The following is a 26,196-nucleotide window of genomic DNA, read 5'->3' on the forward strand; positions in this document are numbered from 1 at the left end:
TTTTTACACATAGCCTCAGGAATAAATGGGCTACAGTGTATTTGTTATGAAGAAGAAGAAGAAGAAGAAGAAGAAGAAGAAGAAGAAGAAAATTCCTTTTCCTGGACCCATTTACGAGCACGAAGTGTTCAGTTGAATCGCTTCTGTCTTGGCAAGCTGATTGGCCATGAGACACAACTTGGGCGGGCTTATGACTCTGAAACAATCGGTGATTGGTTGTTTTCTGAAAGAAGGCGGTTTTAGGTTTCTCGTTGGAGAAAAACGTCAAACAACCCTTCGTTTGATTGGTCAATACAGCTGGCGCGAATGGTTTTCTTCCAAGTTTTGAATTTTCAAACTGGGTCTTGATTTACCGAGCGACTTCACGTTTTCGTGCAGCCAAGTTGTAGTTATTATTAGGAGATAGCTGGGAGGCGGTTGGCTAGCGTTAGTCATAAAAGTAGTCTCTAAGTTTCTGGAAGCAGGTTTTAGTTATAAATATAAGAAGAATGGCTGACCCACTGAAGGTAACTTTACTGTCACTTACTGTTTGTGGATATCGTTACTGCTACTGTTAGCTACAGTGAAACTTAGCAACGGATTAAGTTAGCTAGCTAACGTCGTTTAGAACAATATTGACGTTAACACAGTCATCGTTAACGGCGTATCATAACACTGTAATGGCGTGTGATGTTAAAACGTAAAAAAAAAACATTATTCAAAATGCACTGGTGAAGAAAACAGCGGTTGATGTGCCCCTGTCAGTAACGTGATAACTCCCCTTCGAGACGCATGGCACAGCGTCAAATGTGATGTGGGCCCATAACACTTTTAGAAATCATGTTAATGTTACGGTCCATAACCATTTGGCTAGTTAGCTAGCTGTAACACGAATTTTCCGCGTAAGAAATGACGTTTCCTGTCTAGTAACACCATGGCGCTGCAAACGCGATTATAATGATACAGAATCATCGTTAACACTTAAGCTAATGCTGTAACGTTAGTTAACTGGTGTGGATGACCTCGAGGAACTTATATCAAAATGTGACATGATTATACATTATGTTTATTTACAGTTAAATCTAAAGTTTGTACGCACACAGCCATACCGTGTTTACATTTCAAAGGTACATAGATGGTGTGGACTAACGTGTGTCATGTTGGAAATAAAAGTGGCTGCAACCAGTAAACCCTGTTTCAAACACATGTCCTCCTGAAATGAAGGGTGAAATCAGATCAGAGGAATTTGAATGGGAATTTATCTGTGACGTAAATATTAAGGTTTTTCAGTGACATTAGACGTGAGGTTTTGTTTTGTCAGCAATAAAAAACCTCAGTACAACGATGTGAAACTGAACTGAACAAGTGACATAGCAGATGTTTTGGTCATTGTGTGGAGTTCAAGAAAATTCACATGAAAGATAACCCTGTGTCGTTTGCGGCAGACCTTCTTTGAAAACAAGCCTTTGGAAAAGACGAAGAAAGATCCTAAGCGTCTGTCAGTGGAGAGGATCTATCAGAAGAAGACGCAGTTGGAGCACATTTTGCTCAGACCAGACTCCTACATAGGCTCTGTAGAGCCTGTCACCCAGGTAAGAACTCACACGGCAATGTCTTTTTGAAATTTATGGCGTCTCTAATGAACCTTCATTGGTTTTAAGTGCTCTGTGAGGGCGGACTGTTTCGATATTTTTGGAAGAATTTTGCTCTCACTGCAGAGTTGCAGGATGTTGATTGGGAGAACAAAGCATTAATGGTTCATATTATACAAATTTATGCATGATCTTTGTAGCCACTAATTGACAACTTTCTTTAGCAAATGTGGGTGTATGATGAGGATGTTGGACTGAACTGCAGAGATGTGACGTTTGTGCCCGGGCTTTACAAGATTTTTGATGAGATCCTTGGTGAGTAAATAGCTCGTAGTTTTAGATGGTGTATGATGTAAATCAGAATAAGGTTGGCCATCCCATGGTGGCCCTGGTATACTCAAGCAATTGTTTTTTATTCTCTCCACAGTAAATGCAGCTGACAATAAACAGAGGGATAAGAACATGTCCTGCATCAAAGTTGGCATTGATGTGTGAGTACTGTTTAATATTGCACGACCAATTAAGGTCTCAAAATATCATATAAGCCTCCCACAGTGTCCCTTTACTTGTACAGTGTCAAAAAGCCCCAGCTCATATCCAACACAGCTGCTTTCCTCGGTATCACAGGAGCACATAGTAAAATGTTGTGTATGTTTTCTTTTTAGTGAAAACAACACCATCAGCGTATGGAATAATGGGAAGGGTATTCCTGTGGTGGAGCACAAGGTGGAGAAGGTCTATGTGCCTGCTCTCATCTTTGGACAACTCCTCACCTCAAGTAACTATGATGACGACGAGAAGAAAGTCACTGGTGAGTTGAATAATTGCATAAACTCTGTTATAAGAGCAGAGTTTACACATCCCTCCATCGAAAAAAGAAATAAAAATAAGGGAGGATTGGCAAACTACGAACATAAGGTTGGACCCAGGTTGAACAGAAACATAATTTAAAGCCACACGTAGGGGATTGTATAAACAAGCCAGTCATTTTTGGTGTTTAATCAGTACTGTTATTTTTCTAGTATCCTAACCCACATCTTCATACCAACAATTGCTCTTTAGGTGGACGAAATGGATATGGTGCTAAGCTTTGCAACATCTTTAGCACAAGGTTCACTGTCGAGACTGCCTGTAAGGAGTCAAAGAAGACCTTCAAGCAGGTAGGAGAGAAACTGAACCACATTTGCTCTTGTGTAATCATTGCAGCTTGAAAAGGAAACCTGTCATTTTACAGTATGTCTATGCTTTCCACAGACTTGGCATGACAACATGGGCAGAGCAGGGGATGCTAGCATCAAACCCTTTGATGGAGAGGAATACACTTGCATCACATTCAGGCCAGATTTGCCCAAGTTTAAAATGAGCATTCTGGACAAAGACACGGTGGCTCTTATGACCAGGAGGGCCTACGACATTGCTGGCGCCTCCAAGGGCCTCCGTGTGTTCTTTAATGGCAAGAGGCTGCCAGTAAGTCACCATGCCATTTCACTTTTCTGTCTCCCACGTTCCGTCTGGTGCCTTCTGCCAACCACCTACCTTTCAGCCATCTCTGACTAAATTAGAAATGAATTTTATTTACCCTTTCAAATATCATTTAATTACATTCAAAATTAACTTCAAATGTTGTCAAAAAATGTAAAGAACTTGCACAAACTTTGAATTCTTTTAACTCTGCAAGGATCAATCTTGTGATTAAGACTAAGACAACCTTGCTCTTGTACTCCAGGTGACTGGTTTCCGTAGCTACGTGGACATGTATGTGAAGGACAAAGTGGACGAGACTGGCAATCCTCTGACTGTGCTCCATGAGAGTGTCAATGACCGCTGGGAGGTCTGTCTCGCCATGAGCGAGAAAGGTTTCCAGCAAGTCAGCTTTGTCAACAGTATTGCTACAACAAAGGTAATATCACAGTATATTATATCTTCTTAGTTGCATTTGTGTGTATAAATGAGTGTGTGTGTGTGTGTGTGTGTGTGTGTGTGTGTGTGTGTGTGTGTGTGTGTGTGTTTGTGTGTGTGTGTGTGGGGCTTGTGACCTCTATGCCAAACCAATTATTTAATTTTTGGAAGCTGTCTGTTGGAATACTGAGTGCCAATTTTAATTTTAATCTTACCTTGTCAGCCGTGTTTAAATTTTCATCTTAGAGCAACTATGAAACATTTGAAGTCAGACTGAACCTGTAGGCCAGGTTCCTTTGGCAGCTAAGTACAAGTTTGGCTGCTCTCCCAGCCACTTTGTGTCACTACAATCAAGACTTATGACATTCATTCTGTAAATGGCATCTTGTGTTTGTCCTCTGGACCTCAGGGCGGGAGGCACATTGACTACGTAGCTGACCAGGTGGTTAGCAAGCTCATCGAAGTGGTGAAGAAGAAGAATAAAGCTGGGGTGGCTGTCAAACCTTTCCAGGTACAGTCATCTTATTGTAACCTCTCATCTGAAATTGTCTGTTTGTGTCATAATTGCTGGAGCAATCAAGAGTAGCTGAATGGAAAATATTCCAAATATTCACTCTTGGCAAAACTCATGAGTATCCTCCACTTACTCTCTATCCAGGTGAAGAACCACATGTGGCTGTTTGTCAATTGCCTGATTGAGAACCCCACCTTTGACTCTCAGACCAAAGAGAACATGACACTGCAGCAGAAGAGCTTTGGGTCCACTTGTCCTCTCAGTGACAAGTTCTTTAAACAGGTGCTAATGAAAATCCACAGGCCCTCTTGCCCTCAGATGTGTTATCATTGGGTTTTCATTAATTGCTCTTCATTTTCTGTTCTCCATAGGCCACGTCCTGTGGGATTGTCGAAAGTATCATGAACTGGGTGAAGTTCAAGGCTCAGTCCCAGCTCAACAAGAAGTGCTCAGCTGTTAAACACACAAAAATCAAAGGGGTGCCAAAACTGGACGATGCCAATGATGCAGGTAATTGTACACAAAGGTTCTTTTTCTCTTTTGTTTTAATACAGTCTTGCCTTGTGAAAAAGCAAATGAGCTGTCATCATCCTGCAGTAACCATGTTCCCTGGCAGGTGGAAAGAACTCCATTGGCTGCACGCTGATCCTTACTGAGGGAGACTCAGCCAAGACACTTGCTGTGTCTGGACTGGGAGTGGTTGGCAGGGACCGCTATGGCGTCTTCCCTCTCAGAGGAAAAATGCTTAACGTCCGGGAGGCCTCACTCAAACAGGTTTGGCCCAGCAGCATTGTCGTCATGTCTCTGTGGGGATGCCAGCAGAGTCATAGATATAGATTTGTATTGTATTTACTGTATCTTGTATGGACACATACGTATGAACAGCACCAACATGATAATGGATTCATTCATAGAAAGCCATATTTAACATCATCTCTCTGTAATGTAGTTTGGCAAACAGCCTAGAGTGACAATTGTTTGGTCTCCCTCATCAGATTATGGAGAACGCTGAAATCAACAACATCATTAAGATCCTCGGCCTTCAGTACAAGAAGAACTACAGCGACCCAGAATCCCTCAAGAGTCTGCGTTACGGCAAGATCATGATCATGACAGATCAGGTGCAGCAGATCAGCAGTTTCATCTTAGTCATCTGTTTCACTTTGCTTTTTAGTGAATTAGAATTCAGCATTTTATACTTTTTACGAGTGTTTCGAGCTGTTGGAGTCATCGACTTCATTATGTTCGTTAAGTTCAAGTGGTATTAATCTTTAGCTTTATGGATTACTTTTCTTTAATATGAGTGGATTCTACTGTATCCCTGTGACTGTGACAGGATCAAGATGGCTCCCACATTAAGGGCCTGCTGATCAACTTTATCCACCATAACTGGCCGTCGCTGCTGCGCCACAACTTCCTGGAAGAGTTCATCACCCCCATCATCAAGGTATGTAGTCTCAACAAACTGGCTGGCTAATAAACTGTTTTTCTTGGAGCAACTCAGAAGGAATATTGCTCCGTCTTGTTCTGTTCCAATCCATTTAGTTTCCTGAAAATTTAGGACAGTATTTAAATCAGTTGGGGCTTTAGCAAATGATGTGAACGAGAAGGTGATTTCTAGCCCTGATAGAGCTCCAAACAGAGAAGTCTGCTTAAAACTAGAACAACACTGCCATCTAGTGTCAAATCCCAGAACATGCAGATCTGAATTTAGTTTTAGTTGTGAAGGAGAGATGCTGTTGGTTGCTTATTGTTAACAATCCTACCCTTATATAAAAATCAAGCTTTTCATGTGTTCTCTTTGATGATCATACTCTGTCCTTATTTTACTATTTCTCCAAATATGTTAACCATATAAATGACAAAGTAAGACGACAGGAAGTGATTGTGCTCTCATTTTCTTTCCCTCTCTTTAGGTTTCTAACAAGAAAACTCAGCTGTCTTTCTACAGTATCCCTGAATTCAATGCATGGAAGGAGAGTCAGGCCAACCACAAATCTTGGAAAATCAAATACTACAAAGGTTTGTCATAAACCCCTGTGTGGTAGTAAAAATGACAAAGTAAGCAACCCTTCACACCTGGACGATGTCATGATCGTAGTCTTGCATATCACTATAATGCTATATCTATCTGTGGTCTTTGTCCATCAGGTTTGGGAACCAGCACATCGCAGGAAGCTAAGGAGTACTTCTCTGACATGCAGAAACACCGTATCCCGTTCAAGTACTCTGGACCTGAAGACGATGAGGCTATCACCCTCGTAAGATGTTTCTCATCAGCTCATTCCTCAGCTAGTGTGATTTGGGGAAGATCACGTCAAATTTGATTTAAACTCTTTAAAGCTTGTGCTAATGGAATTTCCCCTCGCGGGACAAATAAAGGAATACTGAATTGAATTGAATTGAATTGAATTGAATTGAATAATATCTGGGTCTTGCATGATATTTGCTCAGGCCTTTAGCAAGAAGAAAGTGGAAGAGCGGAAAGAGTGGCTGACCAACTTCATGGTCAACAGACGCCAGCGCAGAGAGCACAACCTGCCTGAGGTAACATCCCAACAATCAGCAAACTTCATGTGCTTTATTGCTGGTTTCTGCTCAGTCTCACTGCATCTTTGGTCTCTTTACAGGACTATCTGTATGGTCAGGCCACAACGTCCCTTTCTTACAACGACTTTGTCAACAAGGAGCTGGTACTCTTCTCCAACTCTGACAATGAGAGGTCAATCCCCTGCCTGGTGGACGGTGTGTGAAATGATTACGATCGCCAAGAACACGCTTGTGACTCTTAGGAAACACTGCTTGTTCGGTGCGAGAGTGGTCTAATGTGCAACTGCATTTGTGTGCATTTCAGGTCTGAAACCAGGCCAGAGGAAAGTGCTGTTCTGTTGCTTCAAGAGGAATGACAAGCGGGAGGTGAAGGTGGCCCAGTTGGCTGGCTCGGTGGCTGAAATGTCAGCCTACCACCATGGAGAGGTGAGACATTACATTTGGATGAGCTGATTTCCCAAATATGTTTACAGTGCTGAGGATTTTTTTCTTTCTTCTTCTTCATAGCACATACATAGTGCTCCTGGTGAGCAGTGCTAGCTATATTTAGCAGTTTTGATAATACTGTTGACTAATCTCCTCACCTCTTTATTTTTCAGGTCTCACTGATGATGACCATTGTTGGTTTGGCCCAGAACTTTGTGGGAAGCAACAACTTGAACCTGCTGCAGCCTCTGGGTCAGTTTGGAACCAGGTTGCATGGTGGCAAGGACTCTGCCAGCCCTCGATACATCTTCACCATGCTCAGGTCAGTAGCCTCCTTACAAACTACAGATAATCAGAAGCTACAGGGCTCCAGCACACGTTTGTTAAATTGGAGTTGATTTCATTGGTTTACTTGGTTAGAGATTAATTCCAGAGCTTTCCCCACTTTCTGTCCTTCCAGCCCTCTTGCCCGCCTTCTTTTCCCATCTGTGGATGACAACCTGCTCAAGTACAACTATGATGACAACCAGCGCGTGGAGCCGGAGTGGTACATGCCCATCATCCCCACTGTGCTGGTGAACGGTGCCGAGGGTATTGGCACAGGCTGGGCCAGCAAGATCCCCAACTTTGATGTACGAGAGATCATCAGCAACATCCACCGCATGCTCAATGGCGAAGAGCCTCTGCCCATGGTGAGGACAGGAAATGGTTGTTGCTGCTTTCTGAGATTACTTTCTTGTCTCCTCTGATTTACAAATCATTTGATGAGGGTGCCTTTATTTCTTCTTTCCTATAGTTTCCAAGCTACAAAGGCTTTAGAGGCACAATTGAGCAGGTGATGGACAACCAGTACATGAACAGTGGAGAGGTGGCCATCATTGATTCTACTACCATTGAGATCTCTGAGTTGCCTGTCAAATCCTGGACACAGGTTAGTCTCTGAAGCTTTGTTCCTCCTGTTCAACACGTTCCATCATGTACATTAAGGCTGTCTGTAACATGGACTCAAAAGAAATTAATTCATATTCATTTTAAGTACTTTTGAGACCATTTTAATTACCTCTAGATGTTATTCTCTGTGGTCTAGACCTACAAGGAGAACGTGCTGGAGCCAATGTTGAACGGCACAGAAAAGGTCCCTTCTCTGATCACGGACTTCAAGGAATACCACACCGACACCACTGTGCGCTTTGTGGTCAAGATGACGGCGGAGAAGCTGCAGGAGGCGGAGGCTGCTGGCCTCCACAAAGTCTTCAAACTTCAGAGCCCCCTCACCTGCAACTCTATGGTAATGGCTGACACATAGGCACACATGTAGTGTGCTGGTGATAGGATGAATCAAGTCTTCTTGTACCTTACTGTTTTTCTCTTTTTTTCCCCCCTCCATGTTTTAGGTTCTGTTTGACCACGTGGGCAGCTTGAAGAAGTACGAGTCGGTGCAGGATATCCTCAAGGACTTCTTTGACTTGAGGATGAAGTACTATGTGCTGAGGAAGGACTGGCTGGCCGGCATGCTGGGAGCGGAGAGCGCTAAACTCTCCAACCAGGCCCGCTTCATCCTGGAGAAAATCCAGGGCACCTTGGTCATTGGTTAGTAGCTTGTTATAGTTTTTGTTTTCATTTGAAAGACATAAAAGGTTTTAATGTTTTTTGAATTACTGCCCTCTAAAAGCAAGTAATCATATAGGCCAAGTTTTAGTCATAATGATGCAAACCTGGAATGTGTTTCTATATTCCTTGATCAACAGTATTAATACTGTCCATCTGCTTGTAGAGAACAAGCCAAAGAAGGAACTGATTCGCATGCTGCAGCAGATGGGCTACGACTCAGACCCAGTCAAGGCTTGGAAACAGGCTCAAGAGAAGGTAGGAAACATTGATGAGGCATGGCAAATAATCAGCCCCCACCTGAGCAAATGACATTATGCATTTGTGTTAATGCTCCTAGAATGAGGAGATGGAGGATGAAGAGGAGGATGAAGGAGCAGAAAAGGAGGACACCAGTGGACCAGACTACAACTACCTGCTGAGCATGCCCATGTGGTTCTTGACCAAAGAGAAGAAAGAAGAGCTGTGCAAACAGAGGGATGCTAAGGTCTGATGTTCAGCTATGCTTTCAAATCAACTGCAATTGATCCTGTCTGGTGCAAACTTTGACCTTCTCTGACCTAACTGTGGTTCTATAGCTGACCGAGCTGAACACCCTGAAGAGGAAGGCTCCAGCAGACCTGTGGAAGGAAGACCTTGCTGTTTTCTCTGAGGAACTGGAGGTATTGGCTCTTGGCTCGTAGCTTTATAAATATGCTCAACCAGAAGCTTGACTCGTGAGCGTGCGTGCTCAAGCACTGATCCAGGCCTCTGGTTACATTCAGAGTTGTTGCTGTCAAACTTTTTGCCACTGGGTAATCTTCTGATCTTGTTCCCAGACCTTGGAGGCAAAAGAAAAGGAAAATGCCACCATGCCTGTTAAAAAGGCGACTGGGAAAGGCAAAGCGGTGAAGGTGAAGCAGGAGACTCTGCCCACGCCGCAGGGCCGCCGTGTTGTCCCACGTGTTACCAGCACCATGAAAGCTGAGGCTAACAGAAAGGCTGATATTAAGAAAGGAGAAGGCAAGAGAGGCAGGAAAGTCAAGGTAATGTCTGTCAGAAACCAAAAAAATGATTTGTGTCATACGTCTTACATCTTGAGCTGAACTGATGGTGACATTTTCTTGACTCTCTGTCTGTAATTATAGACTGAAGATGTAGTGATCAAGATGGAGTTTGGAGAGGACGCAGAGCATGCCGAGCCAAGTGAGGAGATTGGCTTGGCTGCACGGCTGAGCAAGAAAACTAAAACCCAGGCAAAGGAAAAAGGTAAGAATGGCTGCTGCAGTCAGATGAAAATGTTAGTGACAGATTTTGACTTTTATTACTATTTTTATTTGTCTACATGATAAATATATTGTTTTGCCACCTGTTATGAAACCTAATTAAACTAAGAAACACACTTGTCTGCAGCAGCGTCAAAGACCGGCAAGCAGAGCACTCTTCAGTTCAAACCTGTTACCAAGAAGCCCAAGAAAAACCCGTGGTCAGATGATGAGTCTGATGATCTGTCCGCTAACAGTGAAATGGAGGCAGAGGAAGCGGTCGCCCCCAGGGAGCGGGTTGAACGCAAAACCAAAGGTGAATCAGCGAGATGACCCTCACCCCTACATCACAGTGACAAGTGTATCTTTCATTATATTTCTCATCCAATGGTCTCCTCTGAAAGACCTGATTTTACATGCCCAGACTTTCTGGCAAGATGTAATCACTTCAAAAGTGTTTTGACTTTTAAATTAAAGCGCTGATACACAATGCATTTCCTGAGGCTAATTGGCTCTCTTATCTCCATTCAGCCCTAACCAATCAACAGCTGAGTGATTAAGAACTCTAACAAAACAAACCTCTCCTAAATTTTGTTTAAAAAAAAAAAAAAAAACTCAGTAATGCATGACAGCATGACTGAATCAAATCTTTCTGTTACCTGTTTTTTTAAGCTGCGGTGAAGTACAGTATGTCCGACAGCGAAAATGAATTTGATGACTGGGCGAAGAAGGATGCTCCAAAACGGAAAGCTGTTATCAGTGATGATGACACCAGCTTTGCCCCAGAGCCCAGCGCCATGGCTGACAGCGATGTGGACTCTCCAGCCCCACCTGCCAAAGCTCCAGAACCCATGTCAGTATGAAAATGATGCTGTATAAAGTTTCTCTCGCATCAAGGCCTTTTAAAATTTACCTTAAATCAAATTTCATCATTTCTACACAGGAAGAAAGTGACAAAGAGCAAATCAACAGTAAAACGAGCTGAAGGCAAGTCGAGCTGTAAGTATCTTCATGCAACTTCCTGTGGTGAGCTTGACAAATGTCGGACCTCGAGTCTGAGGCGTAATTATTTACTCTCTGCGGTGCTTTGCAGCTCACTCGGATGATCAGGTGCCTGCATCCAAGGCTCCAGTTCAACGTAAAACCAAAGCGGCCGTGCCCAAGAAAGCTCCTGCTGCCAAGAAACCCACTGCATCCAAGAAGACAGCTGCAGGTATTTAGCTCGCCGTTGTTTATATGTCAAGCCTGAAGAACAGATGCATGGTTAAAGTTTCAAAGTTTTGATGTTGCTGTTTGTGTTTGTTTGGGCATCATGGTTAAAGAAAAATCTGCAGAGTTAGGAGGCTTTGTTTTACCTGTTCATGTCTTAGATGTGATGCAGCCGTCCATCCTGGAAGTTTTTTCAAAGCCCAAACCTTCATCCAACACGGCCGCTAAGAGGGTCCCTTCATTTGACTCCAGCGACTCTGAGGGTGAAGTTAAAGCTCCGGCTAAGAAGGCGAAGCCCGTGGTGAAACGGAAACAGGCCGTCAGCGACGACTCCGACGGCAGCTCAGACAACCTCATGTCACGTCTCAAGGCCAAAACAACTGCCGGCAGCAAGGTCAGTTTTTACACTGAACTCTGATTTCAGGGACGTCTTTAGGGGTTAATGGACCACAAAGCCTCACTTTTATTTATTTATTAATTTATTTATTTGAAGCCACTGTGAACACCTTGGCACACCTTAATGTTTTCTCTGTTGTTGTAGAAAACCAAGAAGTTGGTCGATGACAGCTTCCAGGTGTCAGACCAGGAAGGAGTGTCTCCCATTGTGATGGCACCGCGGGATAAGCCCTCACGTGCCCGGAAACCTGTTACCTACAACCTTGACTCAGACTCAGATGAGGACTTTTAAATGTTAGTATCGAAATCATCATCCACATGACCTTTTAGGTTGTTTGTTTTATAGATTTTGTATGAAGAACAGGTTCTTACATAAGTTATAGTCTGTGCCTTGTATCACTTGAATTGCTGTTGAATTTATACTTGTCGCTTGAAATGGACCTTAGATCTGCAGTTATTAAAAATCTGATTGTAGGAAGAAAAAGTTTTTCATCCTGTTAAAGAGAAGACTGAAAAAACAAAAAACATTCATACTGGTCAGGTGCTTTGACCCCCACTTTCCCTGTAAGTCTAGTTTTAATCTGAAAATTGCGTCCTTTTCGATTTCTTGAAATGTCTTTTGTGATCTATTTGTTTGTGTTTTGTCTCGTCCTGTAAATATTTCACTGGCTTTTGGTTTTATATCTCGAAAAATAAAGTTGTTTATATATGACAATGTGTGTGTTTTAAATGATGACTGGCATGACGGGATTGCTTAAGGGCTAACGTCTAGTGAAATGTGTCATTGATTTGTCTGTACAAGTCAGGCTCTCAGGTATTCAAGTGTTAAGGGAGGGAGAAGCATTGGCCTCACATGTGGCAGATAGACTGTGGTGTGTTGGGGGAACAGGTGCTTGGGAAATTTGGATGGGTAAGTAACATTTATTGTCATATCAGGTGGTAGAAAAGTGAGCTCCTTAAGACTGGTTTTTATTTGAGTTGAGATATTGGAACAGAAAGAGAAAGCATTTCCAACACAATGATCAACCATGAAGCTCAATAGGTGACGTGTGATGTATTTTATTGCTAACTGAAAGAAGCATAGTCCATGTACAATTCATGAGAGGCTGCTTTAAACAAGTTGCCCTCCTGTGATCAGGGAACTTGACGGTGGAGTTTTTAACAGATCCTTCCTGCCATTTAGGAAGCTTTTTGAAAAACTCATCAAGAGTTTGCCTTTCTTGAGTAAACATCACTTCTGGGACTTGATGACTGCAGATTAGGACGTAGCAGGAATTTCCTCCACTGTTGCCGCCCTCTCAATATTATAAGCACGGGCAGCCCTCAATCCCTTGACATTTGGAGAAAGGAATCTAAGTTGGTATGGACTCGACCATAACGCTTTGACTGGACACAATTTCCACTTGTCTGAATCTTCCTTTGGTTTATCCGAAGACATACAAGAAGGACTAAGTCTTGTCACAGAGGTTTGTTTTTGCACGTCTTCACATCAGTTAAGTGAAATGCCTCAAGGCTGAACCTGTTCCGTCATCTCGCTGCCATTGGCTTGTCTGAAATGCTTCATATGAGTAGTGTTTCGGACCGGCAAGTTGCCCAACCAGTCAGTGTACTTCCACAAGTAGCAGCCTGATCAAGGCTGCATTCATGACTGTTGTGCATGGCGTCACAATGAAGTTGAAATGTGTGGTGAATAGCCGCTTGTATGATACTTTCTTGTGTGACATGCTTAAAATGCTGTTAGTGCAGGTGGTATAATCATGTTTTATATTTCATTTCAGGATAGTGGAATGTGAATCCTTATCACCACATCAGGCACAATCTCTGCACCCAACCTTTGATCTGCAGAGTGGCCTCATAATAAGCCAATTGGAGATAGTAAAACTCGTTTTTGTTTCTCTTTTCAAGCACACACAGCATTTTCTCTGAGACAGGCAGACGGATAGATCTCCAGACTTTCAAGAAGCTGTTCCCAATACCCAAGTGCTGCAATCATGGGGGAATGGGGCTTCCTGGGTGGACTCTTTGACAGCCTCCAGGCCCACTCGCCGCTGCTTGGCCGTTTCTGGCTCCTACTCATGCTTGTCTTTAGGATATTGATCTTGGGAACCGTAGCGAGTGACCTGTTTGAGGATGAACAAGAGGAGTTTGCGTGCAACACCCTCCAACCGGGCTGCAAACAAGTGTGCTACGACATGGCATTCCCCATCTCCCAGTACCGATTCTGGGTATTTCACATCGTCCTCATCGCCACACCTTCTTTGATTTTCCTCATGTATGCCATGCATCACCATAACAAAAGGAACACGCGCTCCAGGTTAAGGCAAATTTGCAGCCAGGCCTACAGAGAAGATATCCATTTAAGGAGGCTCTACATTGTCAACGTGGCCTTCCGCATGGTGGCAGAAGTTGGCTTTCTAGTGGGCCAGTGGCAGCTGTACGGCTTCAAGGTGGATGCCCAGTTCCCCTGCAGCCGCTTTCCTTGCCCCTACACAGTGGACTGCTTCACCTCCCGCCCTGCAGAGAAAACAGTCTTCCTCATCTTCTACTTCATTGTGGGGGTGATCTCAGCCCTTTGCAGCTGTGCTGAGCTTCTCTATGGCTCCATTAAGTGGTTCTGCTCAGACCAGTATCCCCTCGACCTGGAGCGCTCCTGTGTCTGCGAGAACCTGCACAACCTCAAGCAAGAGGAAGAGGAGGAAGAGGAGGAAAAGAAGAAACCAGAGAGAAAGGCTGTGTCAGAAAGTGTGACAAACAGCGTGAGGCTGAAGGGAGGCTCACTGAGGAGCAGCGGAAATAGGAAGGTCTCCAGGTTGGGCAACAAGAACAGAAACAGCAAATATGTGAGCAGCAAGGCACTCATGGTGTGAGAGGGCCATGGTTCAAACATCTCAGTCCCTCATTTTCATCTGAAGGGTATAGCGATGTTATTAACTCCTGTATGCCTCTGGAGTTTCTATCATGGGAAACTAGGAAATTTTGGGGAGACTGTCTCAAGAACAGGAAATGAGTGAGGACAAAGACCGATGAGGCAGATGCATTGTTGGCTTGTTTGGTCTGGTGAATTATTACAGACCAAAAATAGTTCAAGAGGAAAAGAGCCTTTGGATTACACTTGACAGACTGATTGGTTTTTTGTTTCAAGGACAACTGATTGTACATCCCTGTGCTAAACTCTTCTTACTTTGAGTTTGAGACCACTTTCACGTCTGTATGGCTAATATAAAGCTACTTCCAGCAGTCAATTAGCTTAGCGCAAAGACTGGAAATAGGGGGAAGCTGCTAGCCTGGCATTATGCAAAGGTAACAAAATCCTCCTACCAGCACCACATTATTTCTTTTCTTTTCTTTTTTAATCCAGTCAAAAACAAACATAAAAAAGTATAAAAACAGTACATTGTGGTTTTACAACTATTTGGCAGGAGTAGTAACTTTTTGGAGCTAGCTGTTTTCCCCTGTTTCCAGTCTTTGTGCTAAGCTAAGCTAAGCTAAGCTTCATATTTACCAAACTGATATGAGAGTCTTCTCATGTAACTGTTAGCAAGAAAGCAAGTGTATTTCACAAAATGTCAGATGCTTTCTTTTCTTTTCGACAGTCATAAAGACAGTTTTTTTCTCTGTTGAGGCACTGAAAGTTAATATTTGTCCACTGATTTCCAAAGGTCCTCAGTGTATCTGATAGTGAGATCTACATTTACCAGGACTGTAAAGCTGTCATTGCTTAGGATTTCCAGCACCACTTGTTGATGAGAAACTATTTACAGTGGGTTCTGAAGTTATAACCAAAATAATAAAGTTAATAAAATAATAATAATAATAATAATAAATAATGAAGTTATGATAAAATAAAATAATAAAGTTATAGCTTTATCAATGGTGAAGAAATTATTTGCCAGATCTTTACAGGACATTACGCCAGATTGTAAAAAAAAAAATCCATTTGGCTGATTTGACTGTAAACTGTGTTTACAACTGACACATAAAGCATAAGTCAATTAAATCTTATTTCCCATAATATAGTCATTAATTATAAGTAACAAACCTTTTCTAAAGATGCTTTATTAAAACGCGGTACCAGATCTTTCTGAAGGACAGCCCTACAACCATACAACAGATGTTACTTTACTCTATATCCTATTATGAAGAATGGCTATTGAATAACATTCCCTACATTTTGACCATGACCAGGTAGAGCTACGGGCTGATTTTTAATTTTTGTTTTGTTAATAAATTATAACTTTAGTGTGAATGTAACTGAGTGAACAGAGATTGTTTTTCACTGGTGTGCACCAAGAGCCGCTGGCAGGTTTTTCTTTTCCCACATGACTTTCACTTTCACAAACGACATACTTCTCAACCTTCTGCAAGATCAGTCACGTTTCATCCTGATGTTTCACTTTTTACCAAATATTAGAATGCTGAATTTTTTTATTGCCTCTTGTGTAATTAATATTTCTTCCGGGCTTTTCTTTTGAAAGTGCCCTGTGAATGGGCGGTTGAGTGCAATGTTCAGCGACATTTCAGAGAATGTTGTAAAATGTAATCTGTGAAACAGCGTGTCAGAAACAAGCTGAGAGGCATTTCTCAAATTCACTGGAGTGTAACCTGTTGAACATGAATCTACTTGTAGCTTTATTTGTCCTTCTTTGTAGGAAATTCCGTTTTGTTTTTCTTTATTTTAGTACAGAATATTATGAAGTGATACCACTAAGTTGCATCAGAAAATATCATCACTCTTCAATCAGCAGAACATGAATATTAAAGTTCCCCTCCACTGCCAAAATGTGTTTTCACATTCATCTGCTGAAGTCGGGAATTTTCTCTGTGATCATCTTAAATCTCAGTTTAAAACATATGAGCAGGATTTGTTACATAACAGCTATTAGAAGCCAAGTGTTGCCTGATTCACCTTCATGTTGACATTTCTTTTGGGTGTGTGTGTGTGTGTGTGTATATATATATATTCACAAATTCTGGATTTTCCAATGACAAGGAGTAGATGTGCTTTTAAGAATTTCTGATTGGTTAATGAACTTTTTTAGGGGGAAGGAATTCATATTATTATTTAAAGCGTAACATTTTTCTGTCTTTAAACATGTCTAGAGCAGATCTTTAAGACTGAACGCTCTACTAATTTTCTTGATCACCTCTATGAGGAAACCATTATAATGCCTGCAATCAAATCATGAACATACAGCATGAAACCATTTGAGAATCCAATTTCCAAATTCATCTACGGGTGACACAAATGTTCTGTAAGCATATTTGAATAAAAAGGATGGAAGCAGCGTCTCCCCTGCCTTCTTCTTTTCAGTGCACTGTATCAACAGTAGGTGGCAGCAGTGGAACAGTCAACCAGGGATTATGAAGCTCTCATCTCCAGTCAGATGACTTTATTTGTTGCTGCATTATTTCAATGACAGCATCTGCACTTCCAAGTCACCAGGGCCTGATTTCTTCGTGAGACGGCCGTTGTTAATTCCTCAGTTCAGGCTGAAACATTAGAACGTCTCCCTCATCCATTCCACCTTGAGAAAGCTTATGGCTCCATGTCAATTGAATCAGCCAGTTCTTTGTTTTGTCATGATTACCGCCGTGTTTGCAGCGAGCGCTCTCTCAGATGAAGAAAATGTGATTGTCGTTTGAAGACTTAAGCGTTCGCAGATGCAAGTGGCTCATCTAAACACAAAGTCATCTAAATACAGTCCAAAGAAGATTATTTTCGACTCAAAGATTCTTCCCGGAGACACACACATCCACACGCACAGAGACACACACACCCCGATCCTGCTGTTCCCTGGACGCATCATATATGCAGATTGCAAAGCGGTGCAGGCTCTTTGATGTGCATAGAACAGAATTCTAGATGTGTTTTATATAACCACTCGAGAGGGAAGGAAGGCAGAGTCGAAGAGGATTACCGTCAAAACTTTGCCTGTTTCCTTTTGTCTGCCTGCGTCTCTACCTTTTCATGTCTGCCTTGTCAAACTGGAAGTGTGCCTGTTTCTGTCTTTCTATACCTCCTCTCTCTCTCTCTCTCTCTCTCTCTCTCTCTCTCTCTCTCTCTCTCTCTTTTCTCTTTCTGTGCCTTTCCAGACTTCACTCTGTCTTTTCTGAATCTGGGGAGGCCTCGCTGCTGGAGTCTGTCTCAAAGAAAATGTAGGTCATCTGTTTTCAGTGACTCCCTTCACACCAACACAGAGGAGGAGATGGAAGTGATAACATCTTTCTCTGCGTTCCCCCCCCCCACCACCACCCTCCTCTTCCTCCACTCTCCCTCCACCTTGAATGAGACACTTAAGGGGCTCCCTGCGCCCCCATGGAGGCTCTCTCAGCACACACCTGGCTGACTGACAGCTCCACGTAGAGTGTCTCTGAGTCTCTTACTTTCTGCTAAGTCATGTAGGGATGACACTTAGCGGGGAGATGTCTTTTTCAAGGGGAGATTCAAGAATCGTCACTTCTCCTGTTTGCTTTCTCTGCTGCAAACACAGCATTAACAACTCACTCTGTTGGATTACTCTTTGATTTGGTTTATTTACGGCACAGTGCCCAGTTCTAAGCAAATCAAGCTGCTTGTTTATTGGCCAGAGCTTTGCTAACTTGTCCCACGGTGATGTTGATTCCAGGCCCTCTAAGTTCGGACAAACATGGCTGGCTTGCTGTTGTTAAGAACATATGAAAAAAATAAAATAAAAATCACACACACATACGTTATAACACTTCATTGTTACTTGTGCTGTCATTTCTTAGTAATCTGCGACGAGGTTTCCTGGAAATAGCTTTTTAATTTGTGACTAATGGTTGAAAAAAAAAAGGTACCCACTCACTTCTGTGAGTTTCAGGAAATGATACACTGTTGTTGATTTCCAGACAATTTTCTTTGAAAGAACTCCTAAAATGTTAATGGCTGGAAAATCTGGCTCAAGTAAATATTCATTTTATGCTGGAAATATTATTCTCCATGTTTCTTAAATTGTGTGCTTGGCGGTAATTTAGAACCACACAGAATCTTCCATTTATGCATCGGCAGACCTGCTGCTGTGTTATTATGGTGCTGAAACCTGTTAACTAATTTTGATTTTTTTTATCTTATTTTGTAAAATATGGTTATGATATCAGTTATTTGGAAGTGTAACAACTGAGCGCTGCTTCTGTTTTCCATGTAATCAGGACCACATTACATCATCTTTTACAGACAGCTTCCTCAGAAATGACAGTATCAGTTCATAGAGATGACTAGGAAACTACTGGGCTGATCTGATATCAGATATCAGCATCTGCCTCCTTATACCTACAAACCCCTTATGTTTCAGGGTTTTGGTGTTTTTATGTGGAGTTTGGACCAGATTAAACCACTAGGAGACCCAGGAGCTGAGCTGTGATCACCTGTTGACCTCCTTTATCCTCTCTGTCTTTTAGCATTGTGTATGTATCCTTTTACCTTTAAGAGCCCATTACATGCACCAATCAGACAGCACGTGGCAGCTCTATTATATTTAGCCCAAAGACCTAGAAACCATCAAAGAATGTTATTCTGGAGTACTTTCCAGCCCTCCCTTTGCTGTGTGTGTGTGTGTGTGTGTGTGTGTGTGTGTGTGTGTGTGTGTGTGTAACAATGTGGCACACAGCTCCAAAACTAGAAAATTCTCTAAGAGGTTGTTCATCAGGTGGCCACAGACACAACTCTAGATGAATGCTAATGTGGCTTCATAACTGCTGGATGTGTAAATTAAAAAAAAAACAAAACTCTTCTTTGCTACAAAGTTTGCCATGTCAGTGTTCAGTGTTTAACATTATGGTAAATTTGCATATTCATTTTTTCTTGTCAGTTAGATGAGAAGGTCAATACCACTCTAATGTCTGTACATATGAAGTTACAGCCAGCTACCAGCTACCTTAGCTTTGCAGAGACTGGAAACTGGGTGAAATACCTAGTCTGGCTAAAAAAACACTTTGTGATCTTTAGAGGTATTGGTAGGCAGATTGTGTTAGCTGTGGGCAGAGCTAGGCTAGCTGTTTCCACCTGTTTCCAGCCTATATGCTAAGATAAGGTAACCAGCTGCTGGCCTGCTGGCCCCATCTTTAGTGTATAGACATGAGAGAGGTAGCAATTATCTCATCTTAGAAAGTGAATATGCGCCTTTAAGCTCTGGTGGAAGGACATCACACCACAAACATCTTGTTGCCACAGAACAGAAAGTGTGATTGGCCCTGTGAATGTGACCTTATAGTGTGAATGTGACCTTATAGTGTGAATGTGACCTTATAGTGTGAATGTGTCCTTATAGTGATAATATACATCAAACGCTGTATGAATGTATCTAAGCGAATGTCTTGCATGTGACCAGATGTGTGCTGCTGTGCTGGATATTCAGCTTATGTAAGTGTGACCTGTATGACCCTCAGCAGTGCTGACGATGCCCTGTGCGTTTCTGTGTGTCCTTGCTGACCTCTGGCCTGCACACAGCCAGCCACAGAGCCGGTGGCCAAGGACAGCTTATATCCCTCTCCTCGCTCAGAGCCTCTCAAGCGTGCCTCCAAGTTTGTGGCGTCACCATAGAGCTCGGGTCACCGCACATCACACCTCGCCACTTCTATCTCCTCCTCCATCCGTCTGTACCCTCCCTCTCTCCTTCCCTCCCGCAGGGTGCACTGCGTGAACGCTGCATTTACAGTGAAATATTCTTGCTGCCTCTTTTCCTTTCTCTCATCTCTCCCTCCATCTGCTTTCTTCCTGTTTTCCCTGCCCGAGGGGGGTCGCAATGTGAATGGTGCACCGTCATCTGAACCCCCCCCACCCCCCCGCTTCCTTCTCTCAGCCTCTCAAGGAAAATATTGTGTAAAAGCCTCTGGGCTCGGGCCGCTAAGCCATGTTGCATATAGTGACCAGAGAGTGAATGAGCTGACTGCTTCGCCCCCGCTGACACAATAGCTTTGTTTGATGACGATGATGCTTCTTGGCTGCTCTCTTCGCCCAGTGCGGCAATGTGTTTGACGGCGGTAAAGTAAATTGTTATGGTTCATTTGTAGCTTTGTGCTGGCTGCACATGTGGGTTTGAGCAACTTCTTTCCAAAACAAGATATTGCCTGTGTTACTGAAATGCAGAGCCAAGAACATCAGGTTGCAATATTTTCCAAACATGAATACACAGTCTTTTGAGAGACTTCATTTGGTTCTGATTTATCTTTTTCCAATCATTTTTTCCATCCAGTGTGCACATTTTTGTGAGAAAAGGAAATGAATATTCCTTTGTGATGATTGTACCCACAAATGGCGGATGGGATGGACGGAGTGCTGTAATGACGGATAAATGGATGGATGGATGGACGTGAAGTTGGGAGGGTGAGCACTCTTCCCTGGTTTCTGTCAAATCTCCATCGGCACTCACTTGTTTTTGGATGTCCTTGTGGTCCTCGTGGGAGATAACTGCGTGCATGTGTGTGTGTGCATTCAAGTGTAGGTACTGTGTGTCCTTGTGAATTTAAACCTGCGTGTGTGCGTGTGTGTGTGGATCGCCCCATGTGCACAGAGCTGTCCAGAGTGGTGCGCTCAGCAGTCGTGCTCGGCTGCACACTAACGCGATGTGACAGGGTAGAAATACCAGTACCGGCCACGCTCTCGCCCACCCACCATCACACACACCAACTCCACCCGCCACAGCCATCACCCCCTCCTCACTCCCTCATCCCCCTCTCACTTCCCACTCCGCCACGCCGCGCCCACACCCCATTGGCTGTCTACTTCCGTCACTCCACGTCTTCTGCTCGGAGACAGAACCATAAGCCCTCCATGTTCTCTCTCTCTCTCCCCCGCCTCACCCCAAAAGTCCTTCCCCCGGTTTCTCCTGCTTACCAGCAGCATTACGTGGGTTCCCAACATGCATCAGTGAGTGACACGGTTTCAAATGGGACATATTATGCAATATCCCATTATGCAACGCCACATTTTCATATGTTCATCCGCCCAGCCTCGCGAGACAAGTTCTTCCCCTCTGCTTTTGCTTTCTTTCTCTCTTTTTCTTTCAATATCTTCCTGCTGGTTGGTTGGCTTCCTAAACGATGAACCAAGGTGACAGTCACAGTAGGGGACGAGTCATTTGACATTTTAAGGCTGTCTCAGTTGAACCCTGACCTCTGTTCCTTCACAGCTGGCGAGCTCAAGCTGATAGGACAAGGAGAAATTTAAATACCACACGGTGTTCTCATCTTAACATCCTGATGTGGAGGAACAAGAAGACGCCTCTCTTTAACCTTCAGCTACAGTATCTGGAGAAAGTGGATGTATCATGTAACACCTTACTCCATATTTATACCATTACGCATTTTCACGCCTGGATGCTGCTGGATAAAAGCCCACTGGGCTCACAGCTCTCAGTGCCTTGCTCAAGGACATTTCTGCTTTTTTTAGTACTTGACTTGTCATGCTTCTTCCACCACTTCAGATTACATTTCAGGTTTTTGGCTGCTGTCAAACTTGTACGATCACACTGTGGTCATGATGATGATTAAGTACAGTCATTATTCAGAAGTTGGACAGTTGGGAAACAAGAAATACTTGTATATATTAATTAGAATATTGTATATATACCATATACTTGTATAATTCACATTGTAGAGATGCCAGCAGCTTCATCTGCTATAAAATCCTTAGAGTAGAATGTATTTAGTATGCACCACTCGATCCATATTTCTGGAGAAAACTTTATTGCTTCCTTAAGTAAAAGTGCCCAAACTGCAATGTAAAAATACTCCATTACAAGAAAAGTCAGGACATCAAGCTTCACTTATTATCATTTTACAGAGACAGTGCATACAATGAAAAGTAAGATGTAGCCCGTTCATGTTACCCACACATAGAACATATGCACAGTACAAACACTTTAATTAAACAATATATACAGTTTTTTTTATATACATAGACATGTATACACACTGAGAAGTATGTGCAGAATGTGCAACATCAGCATAGGTAGAAATACCCATAATTCAGAAAGATAGCACCATTGGCCTGGATTACTATTAATGATTTTTATATAGATAGTTTAATTTATAACAGTGCATCATGTTTTATAAGTTCATCATGTGTTTTCTATGTAAGGTCTTATATATAAAGAGATTAGTGACTAACACTGCATACGAAATGAAGAAGAGTAAAAAGTACAATATTTATCTGAACTGTAGTGAAGCAGCGGTATAAAGTAAAATGGCACAGTACTGGAGTGAGAGTACTTAGTTACATTCCACCACAAGTGTAATCCAGGACTAGGATGTATTTGCTTCTCAGACTTATAATCGAGTATTTTCACATTGTCGAACCTTTATGTAAGCGAAGATCTGAGCACTTCTTCTGTCACTGCTCATGAGTGTAAACATGTGAGGCTGAGAGAGATGAAAAGAGGAAATTAAGGCCAGAGAGGGCACAGCTCTACTCCCACCCCTCGCCACTTTGACCTTTTATACAGAACATTCTATATTAAGACTGAACGTCACGTCTATATTTTCTTTCTGCATCACTCTCCATCTCACCTGTCCTCCTTTCTGTGGGCTTACGTGCTGATTCTCCCCCTCCTCCTCCATCTCTCCTCCCCTCTCCATGCTGCGTATTTTCTCTATCCTCAGGGAGCCGGCTGCATGCAGAAGCATTGTGGATCACAGAGCTTCAAGAGACTCTCTAAAAATTGCACCATTTTTCCACAGAGCGTTTTTCCAAAGGGCCGAGAGGGACAGGAGGCTTGATATGATGCTGCAGATCCTGTCTTCGAATTTGTTCTGCGAGCTGATGGATGAAGTTTTGAAGCATTATTGATCTAATGTGATTTCTTTGTCTTTGTCACCCATTATTAAGTCACATTTGGGTTTTGAAGTCATTTAAAGGTGCTAGTTTTGGGTCTTAAAATCATGCAACGTGAATTTGTCCAAGCCTCAATCATTTTCAACATATAAAATGTGAGAACTGATGGATGCAAAGCTCCTCTATCAGATTTAATCTGCAATAGTGTAAATTTCACAGCATTACAGCCCCAGAGGCATCCATCTTGGATCTTCTCCAGTTCGGCAGAGCTGTGGGGGGACGCCTGGTGGACACTACATTTTGGCTCCCTTCCAGTCCAACGGGCATGAAGCAGGCCTCAGAGGCTCCTGGGATTTCCCTTTACACCAAACCCCTCTGCCCTCCATTAACCAATTAGAGGAGAGAATTGCTTAACTGGACATATAAAAGACTGCGTGCGGCTCTGTGGGAACAGGAATAAATCAGTAATGAGAGTCAGCAAGAAGTACCATGACAAAGTAGATGACAGAGATAAGGGACAGAGAGAAAGTGTGTGTGAAAACTGTGGAGTGCTGATATAAAACACAGAAAATATCATAACATCACCCCCTTCTGCTCCATTGCATCTGATTCATCTGCCGTGCATTCCGCACTCAAACGCGTGTCGCCGAACACACAGGCCTGTGATAGATGTTCATGAGCTAATGTCAATTTTCTTCTGTGAATTTACTGTCAGTGGATGATGAATGCACTCAATATCACTGGTTATTCATCTCATATATTCCCTGCAACAGAGCAGAACAGCGTCTCATATTCACCAATAGGTGTCGTCATTGCCCAGCTTGTTCTCTGAGGGCGCAGAGGCGCTCAGGCTGGAAGGGACAGGTCCCCCTTCAAAGCTGCTCGGGCACGATGTGGTGAAACGCTGCATTGTTGCCATACTTCTGTCAAAGTGGCTGTCACAAAGGCGAGGAATCCTTTATGTGTGTTTATGTGTATGTAAGGGTGTTTTACAAGCAAAGATTTAGGAATAAACAAATGTTTTATATGCAGACACTGAAGCTGCGGTTCACAGAGTGCATGACCACACTGCAGATGAAAGCAGGTGACAAGTGAAGGACAGCCAGTGTACACAGTGTCAACTCACCCTCTTGTTTCACCTTTGCATATGTGTGTGTGTGTGTGTGTGTGTGTGTGTGTGTGTGTGTGTCCTTGTCCTGGCCATGCTCCTGTAAGTGACCCACATCAATTCATAAGGCCTCTGCCCTTTTCCTGGGGCTGCCTGGGAAATGTGATGTGACATGTGGGATGGGCAAGACGGAGCGAGGGGTGAGGTTAGAGGGGGAGGAGGAAGAGCGGGAGGTGAGGTTGTTGTTGGTAGATACTAGAGGACACTTTAATACACAAGTCTGAGGGATGCACAAAGTCAGGCTGTCAAACAGAGTCACAGGCAGGCTGCATTCAGACTGTAGATGCTCTGTAAAGGTAGATATCCAGTATGTACAGAGAGATAAGCTCTGACATTGACAAGACACTGCAGAGAATCCATATGCACAACAGACAGACTGCACAAAAACAACACAGCATTGATATTTGTCCAGTAACATATTTAATCTTGCAACAACATATCAGTGATAAAATAGTACAACAATTCTGATACATTAGAATATTTAGCATCAACTAAAAAGTCCTCTGAAGAATGACAGACTCGCCATTTCGTTAAAGATTGTAATCCTTTGCAGTGGATTGGCTAAAAGGGTTAGTTCTCAAGAGCTACATTTTCTCCCATCCTACAATTATTAATGCATCAATTATCCCTTAACTTATCATCTAGTGCCATCATCAGGTCAAAGTTTTTGTCCAGTTGTTTTCTTAATGACCAAATAGTTGCAAATCTTTGTGTCTAGTACTAATTAAATGTTAGCATAGTAACATTTGCTAACAATTAGCAAATGTCAGCATGCTAACATTTGCACTACCATTGCGCTACCATTGAGTATGTTAGCATTTTAGCTCAGAGTACTGCAGTGCAGCCTCACACACCTGCTAGCATGGCTGGAAAATGGTTCTTGTTTTATGTCACATTAACTGACCACAATGAAATGATGCTGTTTTTTCTTCATCAGCGTTTCAAAATCTCTGCACGCACAGTAACTGTAGGTCTACTAACGCCCTCCTTTTCTACCAGGCAGCAGCCCTTAAGAGATGAGCTTAATTTTGGAAAAGTGAAAAAATCCAAGCAGAAATGTTTGGTGCTGGAATGAATATAAAAAGCAACAGATATTTAATTTGCTCAGAACGTTCAGCCACAGTAGCTTGTGGTGAACAGACACCCGTGCCCGTAATGGGCAGCAGATGAGAAAGAGGGCGAGAGAGGGAATGACAGCAAGAGAGAAAATGAGACAAGGTGAAATCTATTAGCGTGACAGGCCTCCTATAAAGCTGGAGACCTCTGGGGACACACTCCAAGTGCTTAGTGCAAAAACAAAAGAGCGAAGGAGACTGGGTAGGAGACATAGAAGATGAGACAAGAGACTGAAATAAAGGGAGCAAAAGAAAAAAAAAAAACACGGAAAGAAAGTGGTCCATATGTGCAGAAGTACAGAAACCACTAAAACTGACCCTGATGAAGGAATTCATGGCCTGCAGCCTGGATGACAAAGGGAATTCACCGTGTGTGTGGTATATGTATGTATGTGTATGTGCATGCATTGATAGGGCAGCGTGCATATGCGTGTGCATCTATGGATTGGTGTGTGCATGTTCTCCCCTCCCCCACTCTTTTGAGCGCTACCAGGATGAGTGTGTTCCATATGTATGTCAGCTCCGATCACTCAGTGAAAGGGGGGGGGGGGGGTGCAGAGACTCCCATTCACGTCGACATCAGTCTATGGGTGACTGAGCATCTCAGACCTGAGGTGAGAGAGAAAGAGTTACACTGTTTTTGGGAGGAGGTGATAGATGACAGTTGAGAGCGGTGGTCTTTGGGGAGGGAGGGATGGATGGAAA

At 43.0% G+C, this 26,196-nt stretch overlaps 2 protein-coding genes across 3 annotated transcripts; both read left to right on the forward strand.

Moving 5' to 3' along the window:
* The first annotated feature begins 339 nt into the window (after positions 1-339).
* On the forward strand, positions 340-12,128 carry top2a (DNA topoisomerase II alpha). 2 transcript variants are annotated; one of them, XM_076759038.1, is made up of 35 exons: positions 340-506; positions 1,425-1,571; positions 1,796-1,886; positions 1,999-2,062; positions 2,237-2,382; positions 2,634-2,731; positions 2,826-3,038; positions 3,298-3,471; positions 3,880-3,981; positions 4,129-4,266; positions 4,356-4,494; positions 4,601-4,758; positions 4,980-5,105; positions 5,321-5,431; positions 5,901-6,006; positions 6,136-6,245; positions 6,439-6,531; positions 6,615-6,729; positions 6,839-6,960; positions 7,134-7,282; positions 7,421-7,652; positions 7,757-7,891; positions 8,048-8,248; positions 8,355-8,550; positions 8,735-8,826; positions 8,909-9,055; positions 9,147-9,230; positions 9,387-9,593; positions 9,696-9,816; positions 9,961-10,128; positions 10,485-10,665; positions 10,756-10,811; positions 10,906-11,025; positions 11,183-11,415; positions 11,563-12,128. In XM_076759038.1, exons 1-35 carry the CDS (start codon positions 489-491, stop codon positions 11,707-11,709), a joined length of 4,740 nt encoding a protein of 1,579 aa, XP_076615153.1. In that variant the 5' UTR covers positions 340-488; the 3' UTR covers positions 11,710-12,128. The 2 variants fall into 2 exon arrangements, with proteins under 2 accessions (XP_076615153.1, XP_076615154.1); XM_076759039.1 differs by having other exon boundaries at positions 385-506; positions 9,964-10,128; positions 11,563-11,846.
* A 131-nt stretch (positions 12,129-12,259) lies between these two features.
* On the forward strand, positions 12,260-14,726 carry LOC143339317 (gap junction delta-3 protein-like). The gene is made up of 2 exons (XM_076760487.1): positions 12,260-12,327; positions 13,196-14,726. The coding sequence occupies exon 2, from the start codon at positions 13,409-13,411 to the stop codon at positions 14,282-14,284; it is 876 nt and encodes a 291-aa protein (XP_076616602.1). The 5' UTR covers positions 12,260-12,327; positions 13,196-13,408; the 3' UTR covers positions 14,285-14,726.
* The last annotated feature ends 11,470 nt before the right edge of the window (positions 14,727-26,196 follow it).

Source organism: Chaetodon auriga, chromosome 20, assembly GCF_051107435.1.
Source record: "Chaetodon auriga isolate fChaAug3 chromosome 20, fChaAug3.hap1, whole genome shotgun sequence".
In the NCBI taxonomy this organism is placed as follows: Eukaryota; Metazoa; Chordata; class Actinopteri; order Chaetodontiformes; family Chaetodontidae; genus Chaetodon; species Chaetodon auriga.